Source organism: Fringilla coelebs (assembly GCF_963513975.1).
Source record: "Fringilla coelebs genome assembly, chromosome: 2".
Lineage (NCBI taxonomy): Eukaryota > Metazoa > Chordata > Aves > Passeriformes > Fringillidae > Fringilla > Fringilla coelebs.
In genome coordinates, this window is record NC_140029.1 from 28,504,620 (window position 1) to 28,524,406 (window position 19,787).

A 19,787-nucleotide genomic window follows, 5' to 3' on the forward strand; every position below is an offset into this window, starting at 1 on the left:
ACATGAAGAAGGCACCTACGCGTCCAGGCAAATACCAATCTGCAATTTGCAACAGGCCACTAGGACTTGAGCTAGAAGCTGCAGTAAAAATGTAATAGATTTTAAAAAAACTGCAATCTTGTTATCCTGAACAGGGGCAAAGTCATAAACTACAAGTTGGCAGAGGTGTGGGGGAGAAGGGATAAATCCTCACATTTTTCATTTACAGAATCACAGTAAGGGCAAGAATGAAAGGCACCAGAGCAGGTCATCTGATCCAACCTCCCTGTTTAAACAGGGGATCCTACTGCACCTTGAGGGGAGGCGTCATCATAATCTACAACTTCTCACATGGTGGAGGGGCACGCACTGATCTCCTTCCTCTGGCAGCCAACGACGGGACCTGAGGGAATAGCCTGAAATTATGGCAGGGGAGGCTTGGTATCTCAAAAAGATTTTTCACCCAGAGCGTAGTCAGGCACTGGGGCAAGGCTCCCCAGGGAAGTGGTCAGTGCACCTAGCCTGACAGAAGCATCTGGACAACGCTCTCAGGCACGACTTAATTCTTGGGGGTGTCCTTTGCAGCGCCAAGAGTTGGATTTCATTATCCTTATGGGCCCTTTCCAACTTCCGTGATTCTGCAAAATTTCATCCAGGTGGTTCTCCTTACTATGCAGATATGGAAAGCACATTGGGGACGAGCCAAACGGTGCTTTCAAAGGACCCGGTACTGAAGGCACCAGCGCGACACACGCGCTGTGTCTGCGTGTGTCCATGTCTGCCGGCTCATTCCAGCAGCTCAGCACCCAAGAACCACCACAGAAGGAGGCAACAAGGGACCAGCCCGCCCGCCCCTGAAGCGCCCTGAAAGGCCGGACGAGGCCAGCGGGAGGCTGCAGGCGCACTCCATCTCCTGCACACCCGGCAGGGAACGCACGGCCTACAGCGAACCGCGGCTCATGAGGGAAGCACGGGCCACGCGCATGCGCCGCCCCCGCTCCGGCCGCGTCCGCAGCCCGGGAGGAAAGGGGCGGGCGGGGGAGCGGGCGCGCGCTGCCGCTGCCGCGCTTGCGCGGGCGGTTCCGGGGCGGGCGGAGCGGGGCTGAGCGGAGCCGTGGGTGGCCGCGGCCGTGCCCGGCGCTCTGCGTGCCGCTGCCGCGGGGCATGGTGAGCAAGGGGCCGCTGCTGCGCCTGCTGACCGCCATCAACCGCAGGAGGATGAAGCTGCTCATGGGGCTCGCCTTCGTCGCCTACGTCGCCTGTGAGTGAGCGGGGGTGGGGGCGGGTCGGACTCGGCCATTCATTGCCCGCTGGCACGGCGCCCCCCGTGCCCTCTTCCCGCCGTGGGGGAGAGCAGGAGGAAGGGGACGAGGAAGATGTGGCGGCGGCACCTCCCGCACCCCGTTTTGCTGCCCGGTTGCGGGCGCGCCGCAGCGCCGCTGCTCCGGCCCGGCGGGGCAGGGGCTCCCCGCGGGAGGCTCCGGGCGCGGGGCTCCGGCCCTACCGAAACTTTCCCGCGTGCGGCGGGCAGCCGTGCCGGGCGTCCCCCGCCAGCCGTCGCTCCCCTGGCCCGTCCCCAGGGTTTGCGGGCAGCGGTGCAGGCGGAACGTGGCTCAGGGGGTGTTTCCGCAGCCGCTCCTGTCCTCAGACCGCGCTTTGTCCGCCCCGATCGCCACCTGGTAGCGGTGAGCAGCCCTCAGGGAAGTTTTTCCAGGGTAGGCCTCGTGTCTGTTTTTTGTAAAATCCTCCCGAGTCCTTTGGGGACTAAATAAATGTTTGTTTATTAACTCGGCGCGTAGCTGGAGTCTTAAGAGCCGGGGAAGAGGCACAGAGGTACTTTAGAAAATCTTAGAATAGCCAGTGACGGGGATGTTTATGACTGCACTTACTAGCAGTGAGTCAGATAGATTTAAAATGGATTTAAAACGCTGTCCTGTCAGCTCTCTTCCCGTACTTGTTCTTTCTGTTACAATTTTAATTTATTTTATTTCAGCCTGTTTTGTTTTCAGGCTTCGGTAGATTTTATGTGGACAGCACGATACCTTGTCAGTTCAGATAGGGAGCAAGCCATTCTCTTGAGGTTTGAAGGCACATAGGTATAGGTGAGCTAGTTTTGGGGTTGAGTGTGTGCATCGCATTTCAGATCCTTCCTTTGGGTTTGGGAAAGTGGAGAGGTACAACACAAGTAGTTTTGTTAGAGGCATGGTGTTTCCAACCACAGAAACACAGCAATTCCCTTCATTACCATATGTTATTGGCTTTACTGCACCTCACTATTTAAGTACTTCTGTTACCATTGAAGTTGTGTTTCAGCTCTGACTTTCAGGACAGTTTGTCCCGTGACTTCAGGTCCCTTGCATCCTGACAGCTTAATCTGTCAGTTCTTAGTTTGAAAAGCTTACATGTTTTGCTAAGACTGATAGTTTTCAAAACGAAAGTTAATAGACTGCTGTGAAAACTGGATTTGAGTAGCAGGTGACGTGGTCATTGGGACCTAGCTATTGATTATATTCTCTGGATGGGAAGTGATGTTTGCTTTCTAACTTCCTGAGTAAAAGTTACCCTTAAGGAGAAGCCTTCTGACTGCTTGTTTTCTTGGGATTCAGAAAAAAGTGGAGGAGGAGAGGGACTGCAGGCCACTCTGGCAAAAAAGTGGCTTGAAAAGGCAATAGGTTGGTGTGTGATGGGAACATGTTTTTTGCAAATCTAACATGTTATGCTTTCCTATCTTTTGACTAGAGATCAAAAGTAGTGGAATCCCTAGGTGTCAGCTACATAGTATGGTATGGTAGCAAATGCCACTGCTCCATCAGATTCTAGAGAGAATATTTTTTGTTTGCTTTTCTCAGAAGTGGATATTTATGATCCCATTCACCTACCCTAAAAGGTTACTCCTCACAATGTTACTGAATCATCACTATGCTGTGCTTGCAGTCAGATAATGCCTGACTGAAATAGCAGAGAATCTGAGAAAACTGAGCAGCTGGTGTAGGTGTATGTGCTGGCACTTCTTGCATTCCTTCTTTCTGAAGTACTCTCCAAATGACTAAGTGTTTTTAGGCTGTGAGCCTCCTTTCCATGAATTTCCATTCAGTATTAGAGCATGGGCATTCAGACTTGGAGCACATTTTACAAGGAATTAAATAGTTGGCAAGGACATTATTTTTTTCTGAACTGGAGGATAGGACTTTTTCAATAGTGCCTTTTTGTCAGCCTGTGTGTGAAACCCTGAGCAAATATTTCGGGAATATAATTTAGAAAAATGTCATATTTCATAGAAATCTTTTGCCTTTGAATGCAAATTGGTTATAAAGGTGCCTGAAGAGCTTCTCTGTGCAAGTTTGCAAACTAGAGAAAGAACTTTTTGCGTACAGTTGAAAAGCTGTGAGCTATTTCACTCTCAAGAGTCATTGAGTGGCTCTCTTGGTAGTTTCACCCTTTGGTGGATGGCTGGGCTGTCTTCAGGATCTCTACTCCCCATCCATACAATGACTGCAATTTCTTTGTTGTGCACCAGATGAAGGAACTGGTCTGGACTGAGATCACCCTTTTGTGCTATAGCAGTTTGACAGTGTGGGTATTCAACAGCTGTTTGGGCCCAGCTTGAGGAGGTGGTGCTAAGTGGTAAAATGGGATAAAAGCTGGCAGTGCTGCTGGCAGTGTTGCCATCATATGGTTTGCAGGCCTACAGTTAGAAGCCTGTTTACTTAGGTTAAAGTAGCGTCATGACATGATATACACTGTTAGAGTCATCCCTAGAACTGCTTTATGGACTTCATTTCGTTCCCTAGTAGCACTTAGAGCCAGAAAGATCTTTACTTTGGATTTGAATTAAGGTAGTATTTGATGACTCATTTCTGTAGGTCTAATTTATATTAGTTTTAAAAAATCATTCACTTGAAACATTGTGCTATGCATGGTTTGTATGTATAAAAATAGAATTCAAAAGGAGCATTTCTATGTAGCAGGCAATTAAAAGCTGTTGTAATGTAAGCAACTGTTTCCTGGGAAAAGGAAATTGAATAAAGTTTAGAATTTACCTTTACCTTTTCTGTAGGCCCTGGGTGAAAGGGGTGATGTTGTTCCCCACTGCCCAGGTGATGAATTTGGAGGCCCTGCAGCTAGAAAGCTGTCAGAATCATGCTGTAATATGTCAGACTGCTGCTCAATTTTTTTATTAATATTCTTCATAATTAGCTTAGCTGACTCACCTTCAGTGCTGTCCTCTTCTGTGAACACTGCATGACTATACTGTGCTACATGTAGTGGGAAACCGTGCCCAGAGGCTGAGTTTGTATTGCCCTTTTAAAGGGAAAAAGTCTTCTGCTCCAACTTTCCTCTGATTTAACCCTGAGCAAAATAGTGCAGGAGTGCTAATGCTAACCAAAGTGGGGTGGAGGGGTGTGGAGGTGGACTGAAACAAATTCTTTCAGTCATAAGCTCCACTTACATCATCTTGAAGCTGTTGTGAAACCACAGCTTCAGAACGTGAGGTGATTATAAACAGAAGTGAAGTGGGTTTAATTGATTTTTGTTGTCTGTAATGAGAAATGTAGACAGATCATAAAAGAGCAGTAAATTAAATCAGTAATGTTAAAAAACTTCAGTGTCACCACAATGTAAATAACTTATATGCAGGCTGAGTGTGTTCTTCTGTTTTTAAAAACCCCGTCTGTGTGTTGGGATGTCAATACATAGACACCTTAAACTCACTCCCTTGGAAGCTTTAATTGTGTATTCGGCTTTATATGGACATGCAACCATGCCTCAGTGGTACTGGCTTTGCAGAATCAGAACCTATTTAAGTTGTTAGAAATACACTTAGAATCTTGTAGCCACGATTTAAAGACCAGAGCTCATCAGTCTGCATGGTTTGATTTAATCTTGATGCTACTGTAAATAATCTGCTGATGTATGACAGGACAGTTGTATGTTCTTAAAGAAAAAGTTTAGAGATCTATTTTTGGTAAAGTAGAACAGTTCTCTTTACTCATTTGCAGATCAAATAGTTCTCAGGATGTGTATCAGTTGCCTTGTTCCTTTTCCAAGGGGAAAATGGAATAGTAGGGTGCTGTCATGAGATCCAAGCTTAAGACCTCATTTCCTTTGTAAGATAAGTTATAGCACAGCTATTAGAACAACTTAAAAATGAAATGTCAAAATAATGTGAGGGAAGTACATCCTGTAGTATAGTGGCTTGACTTTTCACAGCATTGTTATTTTCCATGGTTGTTATCCTTTGTTGTATAGGATTAGCCATTTGTTTTTGTCAGATTTTCATCAGCTAGGAAGAATGCAATGTTCTCTTCTCAAAATACTGAGGTGTGAGAGCGCTTTTCAGTTTGAATCTTACTAGCCCCTCGCATGCTGCTTGTCTTGCATATGTTCAAAACTAAGATTAAATGTTACCTAATGTTTTGTTTTGATAAGCTTTTGCTTCCACTTTTTATAATAGAAGAGCAGTTATCAAGTTGGTCCTGCCCTGTTGCTTCAGGCTGTCTCAGTGTTTTTCAGCATCAGAAATTTTCCTTCCTTTGCCATTTTTTAACTAGATGTCAGGATTGATTGGCCGTGGAAGAGTTCAAAATGGTTGTGTAGGACATCAGGGTTGCTGGTTAGGCTCACATTCACCAAGGTGCCTGTCGTTTGTGGGTTTATGCAAAGAAGTTCACTGTCGTAACAGCTTCCAGTTCCCCGCTCGTCAGGCTTGCGACTAGCTGTACTCGTGTTGCTTATGAAAATTTGTTCATGCTTCAGTGGTTTGCTAGGAATAGATGGACTCTGACTATGCCTTGCTAGCCATGATATTTTAAGACAATTTGTGGCATCTTGGAGAAATTAATCTTACAGTTCCTCTCTTATCTCCATTTAATATTTATCTTTACTCTTTTACCTCCACGTAGTATTTGTCTCTTCTGCAGCATGTGCAGGAGACAGCCCTGTCATCATTCCATTCAAGGACAAATACTCTTAGAGCTTCCACCTTCTTTACCCTCTTGTTTTTGCAAAGGGGAATAGTTCTCTGACACTTATATTGCTTGTTTCTTTTCTCTAAGGTTGGTTGACCAAAGCAGAGTTTGGTTGAAACGGGTAGTTTTCAGCCTCTCATTTATGGAGTGGAGAGAGGGAGAGGTGGAGGTTATGGCATCAATTTACCTGAAGGGATTTGTGAAAAGTAGCTGGGAAAAGTGAGTTTGTTTCAATTACAGTGCTGATCATTGGAACATTCTGTGAGTCCACTGAAAAATATCTTAGCTATCAACAGATGGATCAGTGGAGGAGCAGTGGTAAAGAATGATATGCTGAAGACATGAGGCAGGAAGGAGTAGTAACAGTGAACAGAGAACTGGAAAAAAGACTTAATAGAAAATTCCAAGACAATTTTCCATCTGGGAAACTAAGAACAAAATTCCATCATAAAGTGATGATGCTAATTGAAATGTAAGAAAAAGTACCCTTGGCTACCTTCCCATGCAGTATGAAGCTCCATTAACTCTTCTAAAGAAAGAAAATTTGCATAATGTTATCTCTCACAGCTGTGGGAGAGTATTGGCTTGCCAAGGTTTAAGCATTTGTTCTTAAGTAAGAGGGGAGAAATTTCCTGGTGATGTGTTGCCTTTGTTTTGCTAGTTGATGACTAGCTGAAGGGTTGAGTGGCAGTGGTGCTGTCTAAGATACAGACAGAGCATCTTTCCCTTAGCAAATCCTGTGTCTTTGTGTCTAGGGTACTTCTCATGTGGGAAAAGCTACAGTTCCTATCTGCTGTCTTTGATTTGGGGCAGGAATTTTACTGTTGAGCAAGGCATCGGTTCAGGAGATGCAACAAGAACTATTTGCCATACAGAGATCTGTGTAGACTTACCAGAGGTGTATTTTTTAAAAATATTTTTTAATATTCAAGTTGTTATACTTTCGCCAAAAGCATAACCATAAACTTCACTCAAGAAAGTGACATTTCTTAATACAAAGTTAGGATTAGTAATCATATGTTATCTCCACTAATATTGCAAAACACTCTCATCACTAAAATAATTTTCTAAAGGAAATTAACGTACTGCTGGAATTACAGATGGACTACAGTTGAGAGGGTTTTTTTATTCTTATGGAATCAAGACTATAAAAGGTGATTTGAAATACATTGGCCAAATTGTAAAATGCTTTGCATTGGATGAGACTTTTAAAGATCTTCTAATCCAGCCCCCCCACTGCTCTGGGGGGATGTTCTACATCTTTCAGTAGAACAGGTTGCTTAGACCCCTGTCCAACTTCATGTTGTTTACAGGTGTGGGCCATCCAAAACTTTTCTGGGCAACTTTTTCCAGACTTGCCGCTCTCATAGTAAAGAATTGCTTCCTTGCATCTAACTTAAACCTACTCTCTTTCAGGCTAACACCGTTGCCTCTTAAGGGTCCTGTCACTCCAGGCCTTGCTGGAAAGTTTTTCTTCATTGTTTTTATAAGCCCCTTGTAAGTAAAGCTACAGTAAGGTCTCTTCAGAGCCCTTTTTTCTCCAGGGTTTTCTAGCCAGCTCTCTCAGACAGTCCTCATAACAGAGGTGTTCTATTCCTCTGACCATGTTTTGTGACCCTCCTCTGGACCCTCTCTAACAGGTCAATGTGTTTCTTGTCCTGTGAGACCTAGAGCTGTATGCAGGTGGTGTCTCATGAGAGAGGAATAGAGAGGAAGAATCGCCTCAGTTGACAGGGTGACCACACTTCTTTTGGTGCTGCCCAGTGTTTTTGATTTATTTTCTGAGCTCAAAGTGCACATTGCCATTTCATGTCCAAATTTTCTACCAGTACCCCCAGGACCTTCTTGACAGGGCTGCTCTCAGTCCTCTTGTAACCCAGTCTGTACTTATACTGGTGGTTGCTCCAACCCAGGTGCAGGACCTTGCGCTTTGCCTTGAACTTTATGAGGTTCATGTTTGCCCACTCCTTTAGCTTGCCATTGTCCCTCTGGGTGGCATCCCTTCCCTCAGTACACTTACCAGCTCAGTGTCATCTGCAAACTTACTGAGGATGGGCTCAACGCTGTGTCATTAATGGAGATACTGTGTCATTAATAGAGGTACTGAGCAGTACTGGTCCCAGTGCACCCCCCTGATGAATACCAGTTTTTACTGATCTCCCTTTGGGCACTGAGCCTTGGGTGCAGCCACCCAGCTGCCATCTCTTGAGTAGTCCATCAAAGCCATATTTCTCCAATTTAGCCACAAGGTGTTGTGTGGGAAATAATAGTTTCCTAAAGAAAAGAATCAGGTTTTTTACATTATTAAATATGTAAAGTAATTAAATTAAAACTTGAATGCAATTGCGTTAAAAAACATTTTATGGTTTCCCTTTGCATGTTCTCCCTTTTTGTCAGGTTTGCATCTGGAAACTAAAACTTATTTCTTCCAGGAGATTGAAGTTGCTGAGTGACTGTGGAGAGTCAGATTTAAGTAAAAAAAAAACCCAAAAAAACTCCTTTTTTGAATGCTGTTGCATCTCTCTGAAATAGAAAGTTTGACTGAAGCAATTCACTTTGCATGTTCAGAGCATACGATTTTGTTCTAAAAATTCTGATTATGACTGTCTATCAATTTGTATTATTCCTGCATGCTGTTTCTGTTGATAATGAAATCTGTTTATAATAAACATCATCTTGTAATCTCTATATTTTGAGGAGCAGAAGTTTAAAGGTGGGTGATACAGGGAAAAATCCCCGTTCTTTCAGCTAAATCTATTTAGACAAAAGCTTGTGTAAAAGTTTCTTTAGTAGTCCTGAAAATAAAAACAAAGCAATTGGGAAAGAATATGGTTTTAAAAGAGATTGCATCTGGTTTTGGTACAGTTGGATCTCTATGGACATCATGGTTTTGCTTTTTAAAACATCTGTTTTAAAATGTATGTGATGCTGAAACTAGTGATGTCACTAATAATTTCAGATTGAGTGTATATTACTGTTGAGGGCCTGTGGTAGTCTGTGACTTCATTTAAATGTCATTTAAAGAGACCCAGAGGAGAGGGATAAAGATACAGGCTACTTTTAGGATTGTGTTTTTTCCCACCTGCAGGTTGTGACAGTGTTGTTTTTCTGGTTCTTCAGCCTGTTGTGGATGAGTTAATTATGGCGTACAAGGTTCTCTTTGTGTAGTAATCTGTATTTGATAGAAGCCTGTACAAAAAATATTATTGCAGATGACAAATTCAGAGGATATTCAGATGAAAACATACATCCTATTCCTATGTTCTGAGGATCTGGAAAGATAACCCTTGCCTGCTATGAAATGAAGCTGGTCAGAGTTAAAAAGTCTGACTGAGATATTGCAGTGTACATTTAATAGTAGATGCTCAGCAAAACCCCAGCCAAATACTTAGGGTTTCTGTTGTATTTTTCCAAGTGTGATTTAACAGATTTTATATTTTGTGTTGTTGTGGTTTGGGGTTTTTTTTTTGGTTGGTTTTTTTTTTTAACTTAATGTAGGCATGGTTGGTTTGTATCCAAAGGATAGCTCCTGGACTACTCCTTTACTGGCAGTATCTGAGTCATTGCAGTCCTCTGCATTCAGCATCATTTCAGAATGGGGCTTCTCTAGAAAAACTAAACAAACTTTGAAATTTCTAGGAATGTAAATATATTCAGTAGGATCAAAACTGACACAAAGTTCTTTACTCATGTATGACTAATTGCCTTAAAGAGAGGTTTGAGAAGTCTTGGAAACCTACAACAACTGTAAGACTGTGCCTGCCAAATAGTTGCAGCTTAATCTCAGAAGCTGGGGAAAGAAACAAAAAAGCATCTGGATTTTCTAAAAACCCAGAGTGGTTAATGTTTAGTCAGATAAATATAAATATCTCATTAATAACAATACTGTGATTAGGCATTAAGAAACAGTTTTTTTTTTCTTAAAGAGGCTCTTTTAGAGAGTTCTTAATCATTTTACTGAAGGCACATTGTCCTTCTCTGGAAGCCTTCACTTTAAACTTTCATGTCTGTGGAAATGATTAATGACTAATGTACTTTACTCTTCATGGTATTTGCAATTAATCCTTGTAAAAATCCTGCCAAAAAATATTTCTCTCATTATTTTATGAAAAGGATGCAAAGGGGAAACAACATCTCAAACCAGATTGGTGTAATTCTGTTTTTACTCTTCGTACAGACCATTAAACCAGGCTACAACAATTCATATATTCTTCTCACTTCCTAATGCCAATTCACTATGACCTTAATCAGTCATTGGGTGAGGTTTGCAATCCATCTTTGAAAGAGGAAGTAGAACCCCTGTCTCTTTCTCTTGTAGGTGAGTGTCTTAATTGTTAGGTTACAAGTCATACATAGTCCAATGAATGATGAATTCTTCCCTTGCACAGAGTTTCAGTAGATGGCAGGAAAACTATGAATGCTCTCTGGTTGGGTGAGTTGGAAGTTCTTCACAGAGTATGTTCTGTGTGGCTGTGGGGGGTGAGGATGTTAAATCTCTACAGTCTGAGAACTGGCACAGGACTGTTATCCTGGGTTAATACCTTTTGACTTAAAAGATTTGGCTTTAGACTTGAATTTTTAAAACTGGCTTTTACAGTGAAGTTCTGGGTTGTGTTAGTGTTTGCTCAAATTTGGTCCATTAGGAGTCTCATGCTTTTGAAAGCTGGGTTTGTGTAGTGCCTAATTCATGGCCTTGCTGATGTGGAAGAATTTTTTAACCATCTGTGTTTGCAGCTTTTGGGGCCTGAAATTGATGGGCCTATCAGGTGGTTTTGTGATGCCTGTAAGGATTTTCATCTTGAATTTAGGCTTGTAATTTTCATCGTTCTGCTTGTGGATTTGGACCTACTTGCCTCTATGTTTCCATCATTCTTGCTGAATGTCAAACCAGCCTTGACTTAACCTTTAGGGCAAGGAAATCCTCTGTGAGCCAGTCATGCTTCTGGTCCTGCTGCTGGGTAGACCCGTTACATAAACAGCTGTGTATTTGGAAGAAAAACAGCCAAACCTTATTTCCACTCTTGTACAAAAGTGTTAGCTCTGATCCTTTCAACCTTGGTGTAAGCTCCATGTGAGCGCCAGTAGCCAAAGAGATCTTTTTCAGAATTGCGCGTTCAGAATTCTTTATGAGGGCAGTCAGTATGTTGAAGTGGGTTTTTGTAACATCTCTCTACACATGAGAGACTTCAGGGTTCTTCAGATCTCTCTGTATGGTAGTTCCTGTGTGATTAATTTTTGCAATTTTTTTTTCTTTTTTTTTTTAGTGGTACCCAATACACTTCGTAAAAGTTTAATGCAAGGTCATGTTCTCCTACAGAACTGTTTTGAGATATCAAAAACAGTGTTTTTGGAAGGATGTGAATGCTTTTTTGAGCTTCCCTTCCTTGCTGTGGACACTGAGCACACACAAGTCCCATGTTTTCTTTACTAAGCCAGTTCTTTGTATGCAATGTGGCTTCGCTGTCTTTGCAATAAAACTGGCAGGATGGTATTTGTTGCAGCTAGCAACTCTTTTTTTTTTGTTGTTTGTTTGGTTTTTTTCCCTTCAATCAGTTCTTACTTCACCAGCTAAACCCAGATGCTTCCTGCCACTGCATAACCATTTGTATGGGTTTCTGTAGCCCAGAAAAATTGTTCTTTGTGAAGTATAGCTCAGTCCTGTTTAACTGGAGAATTCTGTAGCTGTAACTGCCAGATTGTCATCACTCATTGAAAGAAAAGTGTTTTTTTCATTAGTGTTATCATACATAATTCTAAAATCCTAGCCAGAGGGTAAATAACTTTAGTTTAACTGTGCTCAACCCTGTATTCCGTTTTCACCACATTAAATTTACTTTATCTAAGTTAACACAAAGTCCAGGTTATTTAAAAATTCAGTTGGATTTTATGGGTCATTTGTTCTAATATAATAAAGCTTTCCCATCTTTTCCCTGGAAGATGACAGGTGGTTTTATGGTATCACCACAGATAACACAGAGCCCTCCTACAGCTTATTTCTTAGTCTGTCATGGATTCTTTCCAGTTACTCGTGAATTACTCAGCAGCACTCAGCACTTGAAAACAGTTCAGTAGCTTTCCCATCCCCTGAAGGCTAGAACAGCTGCATTACTGAATCCTCATTTGTGTCCTCCCCACTCCTCCTTCCTGGGAATGTTTTGTTTCACCTGCCTGGAAGGTGCCTGTGACTGTAGCACTGTTTTTTGTTTTGTTTCTGTAACACCTCATCCATGAGCTCATTGAGTAATAGTGATGGAAATGTATGTGCAAAGCCTAAAGGTAGGCAAAATACTTTACAGCTTACAAAATGTATGGATATGTATGATAATACAGCATATAGGCTACTCCCTAAGACCCAATGTAATTTGGTCCTTAGCTTGAGCCTTGTGTCTTAAAGAGCAGCTCCAGAATGATTTCCTGGAGATGTTTGGAGTATATTTCTTGCATTGATTATTTTGCAAAATCCCTTACATAACTGTTCCATGTTAAACTTGTTTATCTTCTTGTTGCAAAGTTGTCAAGTGTTCCTTGTCAATGTAGCCTGGTTTATGGCTTCTAATTTTTTCACTTTAAACTGCATTTTGTTTCCTAGTTGAAAGTTAAAAGTAAAGTCAGTGTTCTCTTAGTCTTACTATAATCTCCTAAACCCGGACCAGTTACATCTCTTACATCTTTTGGTCTTTGATTTTATATTGTGATTTATCTTTCTACAAAACTTATCCATACAAACAGTAATAAATGAATTTTCTTTGCTTACTGAGGCATTGTAAGTTATATTGCTTAGGTGTCTTTTGTGTTTACATCACATTATATATGTATTTAAACACAATTAGACATGCACACAAGCACTTCTACATTTAATGCAGAACTCCTGAGGCACCTCTTTGGACTGGTTGAGCTCTAGCCTGTAGTGGCCAGTCTTTTGTCCCTCTGCAGTTTCCAGTTTGTGTGGTTCAGGTCTACAGGGCTCCTTTCTTGCTCTTGTCATTTTTTCCAGTATCCCTAATAAACAAGTTGAGTGTTCTGGTTTATCCAATCTGTGTGCAGTGCCAAATTACAGGTTAGATAATTCCTGCATATTTTTTTACAGTCCCGTGTAATCTCATCAGAATTCCACCCATACTCTGAAACTGTGTTCTAGACACTTATGTATGGGAGGTGCATGTGTAACTTACTTAGATAGTTTGTAATTAACATACTTAATATTATCTTAAATTCCTTCTGGTGATAATAGGAAAAAACTACTTCTGGTACTGTTATATGACATTGTAATGTTTTCTCTTTTCCTGTTTTCCAGCTGTATGGGGAAACTTTGTCAATATGAGGTAATGTATAAAATTTTTGTATTGACTATCCTTATGTTTAATAAAATTAACTTACCTTTCTTATCAATATATATAAAGCAGGGAGAAATACAGCAGCTCACACTGTTGTTTGGGTGGTTGCTAAGGAGCTGATACCATTTTTTTTAAATACAAAGTGTTCAGTCTCAAAAATATACAAGTGTGCTTCACTTGTATATTTGCTATAGATCTCACCTGGAATTTTACTCACACTTCATCTGGTTTTCTTTGCACAAATTCATCTTCTGATTTTGGCCAGTTGGTTGGCATACCTGTTTGTATAAGCTTGGAATCTGCTTTTCCTCAGCGCAGACATGACTGAATCTCTGTGATAATATGAGCTTAAATATTCAAGAGCAGCACATTCTCCACTGCTTCCCATTATTATATTTCTGTACCTAGAATCAGAAATGTGCTTTGGAGAGTTTTTCCTCCTCCACAGTTAATTGTTAGAAAATCTGATGGTTTACCTGCTGAAAAGCAGAAAATCCTGCATTGTCCCCTAGAATTTTTTTCCTTTAGAAATAGAAGACAATATGTATGCAAAACATGCAGATTTTCACATCTCTGCTTGCACGTGAGTTAGTCCTGCAGGAAAATTCACTGGGAAGACACAGCTGCAAAAGAAATTGAAGAGAATGTGGGGACAGCTTGTTCCCTACAGCAAAGTCATTGTGTATAGAGGACAAAATATTTACCATGTTTTCCTAGTAAAGGGTTTTGATATTCTGTTGCCACTCCTAGCAGCACATAAGGAAAGTTTAAGACAAAATGAGAATGATGATCATGAATTTTCTCTAGGGTCTAGTGTACCCAGGTCAGCTTACCCAGGGAGTCTGTTCCTATCCCAAGTGATCCACTCTGCTCCTCTTGGAGTTTCCCACCCTTGATGCAAAGAGGGCTCAGCTGTCAGGCAAACAGCTGCTGGGCTGCTGTGGGTTGCAGATGGAGATATCAGTTAGATTACCATGTTATCATCACCAGTGAACTATGGCAGCTTTGCAGCTGTTACATGAGCAGCTGAGCATTTCTTAACAAAGGACAAGAACCTCAGAGCGGCGTTTGAGGAGGCCAGGTGGGTGTGGGATCCTGATATTCCTGTTTATTTCCTGCTCCTGTTTATTTGCTGATAAGCTGTCCTTACAAATTTTGCCACTACCTGCCTCTGAATTATTATTTGAGATGTCCTTTTTAGAGCTGTTGAGGATGAAAATTATTTCTGAGGGACTGATGTTGGTCCTCAGCCAGTAAGATTGTCTTTGTTATGAGGAAATGCTCATGAAAAACTAGATTGCAGAGTTGCCAGTCCTTGAGTTGCAGGATTTTACTGTGAGTAAAAAACAGCAGGAACTATTTTTCAGGGGACTTTTTAAATTCTGCTCACTTATAAAAGAGGAAAGACTACCTTTTCCACGGTTGTTTGCATAGTTTTTTGTAAATTTCTGTTACTTGGGAAAACATTTTCATAATCCACCAGGATAGCTTAATACCACTTCCTTATAGTACATTTATTCAACATTAGCTTCAGGGTTTTTATTTGCCCCTAGTGCAATAAATGACAACTTGGTTTGAACAGATGGTTCAGGGAATGTGCGTCTTACTGTTGGAATTTACTGTATTCTTTAGAGATACAAATGAATCTGGTCAGTAAGGTCTTTGCCTCAGTAATAGATAGAGTTGACTTCCTTAAAAAGTGAGAGTTTTACCGAGGGTTATGAAGGGAATCTTTGCTTTAACTTCTAACAGTGTGGTGTATATATATATCTGCTTAACAAAGGATCTTCTGTTTCTCTAGGTGTAATGAGTTCAGGTCCCAAGTAAAGGAGCTCTGTTTTTCACTTGAAAGAACTGCATTTTATGTTGGATACCCATGATTCCTCTAGTATGCAAAAACTTAACTACTGTGAGATAAATAATTCCCCTTTCAGAAGGTTTACTTGGGAAAAAAACCCCAAAACATAGTAACAAATGTTCGGAAAACTGCATAAACTTGATACAAGAGGTAGAATTTAAAAATACATATTCTACACTTGTAAAAGTTTACTCAAAAGTGAACATAACTGAGACACTTTACATAATCAGATGCTAAATAAGACCACAGAGATTTGTGCAAGACACTGGCCTTTTAGGCAGTATTATTTTTTCATGAGTTACAACAACATACTTTACCCTTGGTCTCATGTCAAATGAGTAACATTTGTGTGAGAAGTCAGTATTGCCCATCAGGCAGTTGATGAAGATGTGTTTTGGTGCAGTTGGGGTTTTTTTCCCATTTGGAAAGGTTCAAAGTCAAAATGAGATACATTTGTCTAAGGGGAAAAGTTTTGTCAGCATTTTTGTCTCTGCAGTAAGCAGAGACCCTCAAAGAGACATTTTGGGCCTTTGCACAGTAAATTTGCCAGTTTTGCCAGTAATTAGACACTTTTCTAAAATGCAGATAATTTTCTATGTAAAATTAATGTCATTTTTATTAGTATGTTCTTTCCTGTGGGTTTGGTTCAGTTTCTGCCAAACGGATGGATTTCAATGGTAATTAGACCATCCTCTTTAATTTGTTCTAATTATGTTTTTGAAATAATACTAACTCGAGGTACTTTGAGGATACTGTTTTAATATTATGCAGATGCAGTGGACCAATTATTGCTTAGGTGTGGATTATTTTTTTTTCTTTTCTTGCCAACAGGTCTCTTCAAGAAAATGGGGATCAGAAGGTGGAAAGTAGAATAGAGGAGGTTGGTTCGCTAATAGTTGTAATCTGTTTTGAGTACTCCATTTTACTCGTTTCATATTGAAGTGGTATATTTAGTTGTATCTCCTTACTCTTGATTCTGCTAAAACCAAAGCATTGGATTTGTGTCTGTACATAAGTTTTTGAACTGTTCTTCACTCTAGTGGAGTTTCTAACATTGTTCTCTGACTACACTTCATTTTCATTAAAACCTTTCTTGAAAGTGATAGATCTGCTGGTACATTTGCTGCAGAGACTATGGTAGAATCCTCCCAAGAACTATTTTATTTGTTACTTAAATGTGTACACAAATTCTTTCCTCTGACTGCCTTACAAAATGTCAAGTATTTACAAGGTGCATTACAAATTTGAGGGTGCCCAAAATTACTTTGTTTTGTTCTTAACTAATGAATAAATATAGCCATGTTTGCAACTGGGCAGGGTGTGCCTTGCCAAGGCTTTAAGCACAAGTCCTGGCAATTTCTGGAGTAGACATGCGGACTGAACTTACTAGTGGCTCTGGACTGCTGTACCAATACCTCTGAATTTTCATTTCAGCCTCAGTTTGTGAAATATTGAGAATGTGTACAATGGATCTTTCTTCAAATGTTTCGGCCTTCCAGTCTAATAACAGTAAAACAAAGTATGAAATAGATAGTCCTTGAGGTTGATACCCCTTAACCTTTGTGTGGGTGTGTGTTCTTGTACTAGTGTAGCCTGGTCTGCCTAGTGTCTTGTATTCCAGCAGGTTTATATAGCAGTTGTTCCTCTGGACACAGTGAGCAGCCTACTGAAATTGCTTAAAATCAGTGGAGAGCCTGTATGATTAGTTTGTCTTTTGCATTCCTCTTTCTCTGATTTTTTGGTTGGTTTGTTTGAATTAAAAAAAAAATAAATATTCTGGTAAGTGTTGCAACAAGCATTGTGAAAATTCCAGTTGTTTAAGAATGGTGAAATATTTGAAATTCAGTTTGTAGATCAGAGTTACTGTAAGGTCTGAGAAGTTGGGCATTTCTGGATCTTATTTTTAAAGTTGTACTTGTATAACATACCATCAGAATAGCTGTTTCAAGAATTATTTGCTCTTGCACAGAGCTAAATATTTAATGAATATAAATGATAATAGCATATTATTTTCTCTTAACATGAATATGCAGCTTTTACTGAATTGTCTAGCTCTAACCAGAAGTATTTGTATAAAACAAATTAATGGTGGTTGCTGATGTGCTGCCACTTAGTACCAGTTAGAACCTCTGACAGCTTTCAACTTATGTATCGCCCAAGAGTGTAAATTTTGTGACAAGGCTTTAGTAAATTTAAAAATAAGAATTCAGGGACTCCTGTTGAATTCAGCAGGACTGTTAGAAATTTGGGTCCTGTGATAAAGAAATTTAAACTGATGCTGGCTTAAATGAATTCTCTCTTCTAAAGCTGTGAAAATGCAATCAGAAGTAGGTGAATTATATTTTCTAACAAATTTCCTTTCAGTATTTTCTTAAGCCTAATATACCCTCAAATCATGATGTAGAACATATTTAGGTATTTAAACACGATGAATCTTTAAATTTGCATAGCATGTTTTGAGAGAATTACAGTAATTTCACTGGAGCTAATGCCCCTCTCTCTGTGTCTGTGTCCTCTGTATGCTTATCTGTTATCCACTTAAATAGTTGATGTTTAAATTACTATCCCATTGTCCTGTTGCTGGATATAGATTACCTTTGACAACCTCAGACAAGTCACTTATGACTTCACTTTGTCAAATACGAATCATAACATTGGATGTCCTTGCAAAGAATATGGTACTCATAGCCTTGAGATGTTTTGTTTTCAGTGATAAGAGACTTAATTTCACACTTTGCCAGGTGATTTGATTTTTGGTGGAAAAGGTTCAAGTTTTTTTATATAAAGGAGGCATTAAAATGTAAGTTTCTTGGAGTGTCTTCAGTAAAGATCTTCATAGGAGACTGTGCCATTATTTCTGCTCTAAGGCAACTTCCTATGTGTGTCTTTTGTGATGTAAATCCTGTTTTATTCTTCAAAGTTAAAATGTTTTTCCTTTATTTTAGGCTGTTGCACCTCTAAGGGAGAAAATCAAAGATCTAGAAAAAAGGTATGTCATCTGCTGAATTTGCGAATCATCTCAAAGGCACAGGTTTTTTTCTGTAGCAGTCAGTTCTGTAGTTGTAGGCTTGAAATACATTTTTGCATATACTTTCAGCACCTTTGATTTGTTGTCATATGTAAGTGAGGACAGGGCATTGAATACTGAGACAGTAATGGTTAAGGTATTCTGCCTGATTGATCCTACTAAATGATGCTGGGAGTGCTGGACTCTGTCAAGTTCAAATCCTGTGGAGGTATTTGCTATTTGGAGTCCAGCTGATGGATGCATTACTGTGGTTTATGCCTGCTAGGACGTACTGGTTTCATCTTCAAGAGACTTAAAGTATGTTTTACCACACTTTTCCCATACTTGTGGTTGGTCACTCTGCTTCAGCTGCTGTACAGTGACTTGCTTGTGTATCTTAGCCTGTGTGTGTGCTTTGGATGAGCCTGGCTGACCTGCTTCTCTCAGGATCTGTAAGGGAATGTGTTACCCCTCACTCTGCCTCTTCGCCTTGGTGTCACATCAGTTCTCTCATCTGGGTGTCCTCAGATGATTTCATCACAGAATGAGGTCTATGGCAGTGGGAACTGTCAGCTCTGACTAGGGCATGCTGCTTTTGCCAGTGGTACTGTTTTGCAGGTGACACTGTTAGTCCCCCAGGCAAAACAGAGACGCTGCATTGCAAAGGGTCAAGATTGGATTCTCCACGCAGTACTAGTAAGCCCTTGTGGGGTATTGCATACTGGTGGTTGTGTGCTCTTCCTCTGGAGAGGGGGCAGAATACCATTGCTGCTGGCCAGAGGTATGCTTGTCACCTGCAGTACTTTAGCGTTCAGAATTTTTGTCAGTGTCTTGTCAGTGAACAGCTGCTCCTCCTCCCACCCTTCCTGGGCTGAAAAAAAAAAAAAAAAAAGGAGAAAAAATTCTGCTTTTTACAATTGATTTGAAAGGTTCAGTGACCTGCCACATGCAGTTTATTTCAGTGAGAATACTGAGCTGGTTGCTCATCTCTTAATGTGTACATGAACTTCATTGGTTGAACTAGGTGTGTATTGGCAATGTGAAAGAAGTTGCAGGTTGTGTCACCACCTTGCCAATTGCAATATTAAATTGATTTATTTAATCTTTGTTGATAGTTCAGTAAGCCTTCAGCATCAGCTGCGGGTAATTCAGGTATTTTCTTCTGCCATCCACAGAAGACCTTTGTGGGAGGGTATCCTGATTGGCTCTTTTTTATTTAATAATTGTTGTATTTTTTCAAATGAGCAATGAGTTGTTGAGTAAAACCATTAGAACCATTAAGGTAAAACTTCTCCCACAACCCATATAAATACTATGACTGTTTCATGTATATTGATAAGTCTTTTTTCAGAACTCTAGGAAAAAGGAGCAGGAATCAAAATATTTTTTGCCTCTGTATGACCCAATCTGAAAATTATACTTTCACAAAAGGGGTGCTCTTATTATTACCATTATTTTTCAAATAATATAGCTGTTTACCTCTGGTTGTTTAGCTGAATGTGAGTTGTTGCAATTAATATTTTTAAAATTTTATATCTGTGTGAAGTGGCAGTAAATAACTACTCACTGTCAGATGCCTGAAAGCTGATCTTGCTTGCAAAGTTTATTCTAGTGTCAATGTTTTCTTATTTCATAAGCTG

General features: G+C 40.4%; 1 protein-coding gene across 1 annotated transcript in view; it reads left to right on the forward strand.

Moving 5' to 3' along the window:
* Positions 1–1,091: 1,091 nt before the first annotated feature.
* Positions 1,092–19,787, forward strand: part of UXS1 (UDP-glucuronate decarboxylase 1) — a 55,614-nt gene continuing 36,918 nt past the window's right edge. Inside the window, exons 1-4 of the mRNA XM_084201325.1 lie at positions 1,092–1,240; positions 13,243–13,270; positions 15,972–16,020; positions 18,086–18,129. Of these exons, the coding sequence (XP_084057451.1) occupies positions 1,144–1,240; positions 13,243–13,270; positions 15,972–16,020; positions 18,086–18,129 (218 nt within the window). The 5' untranslated portion in view covers positions 1,092–1,143. The remainder of the gene's footprint in view (positions 1,241–13,242; positions 13,271–15,971; positions 16,021–18,085; positions 18,130–19,787) is intronic.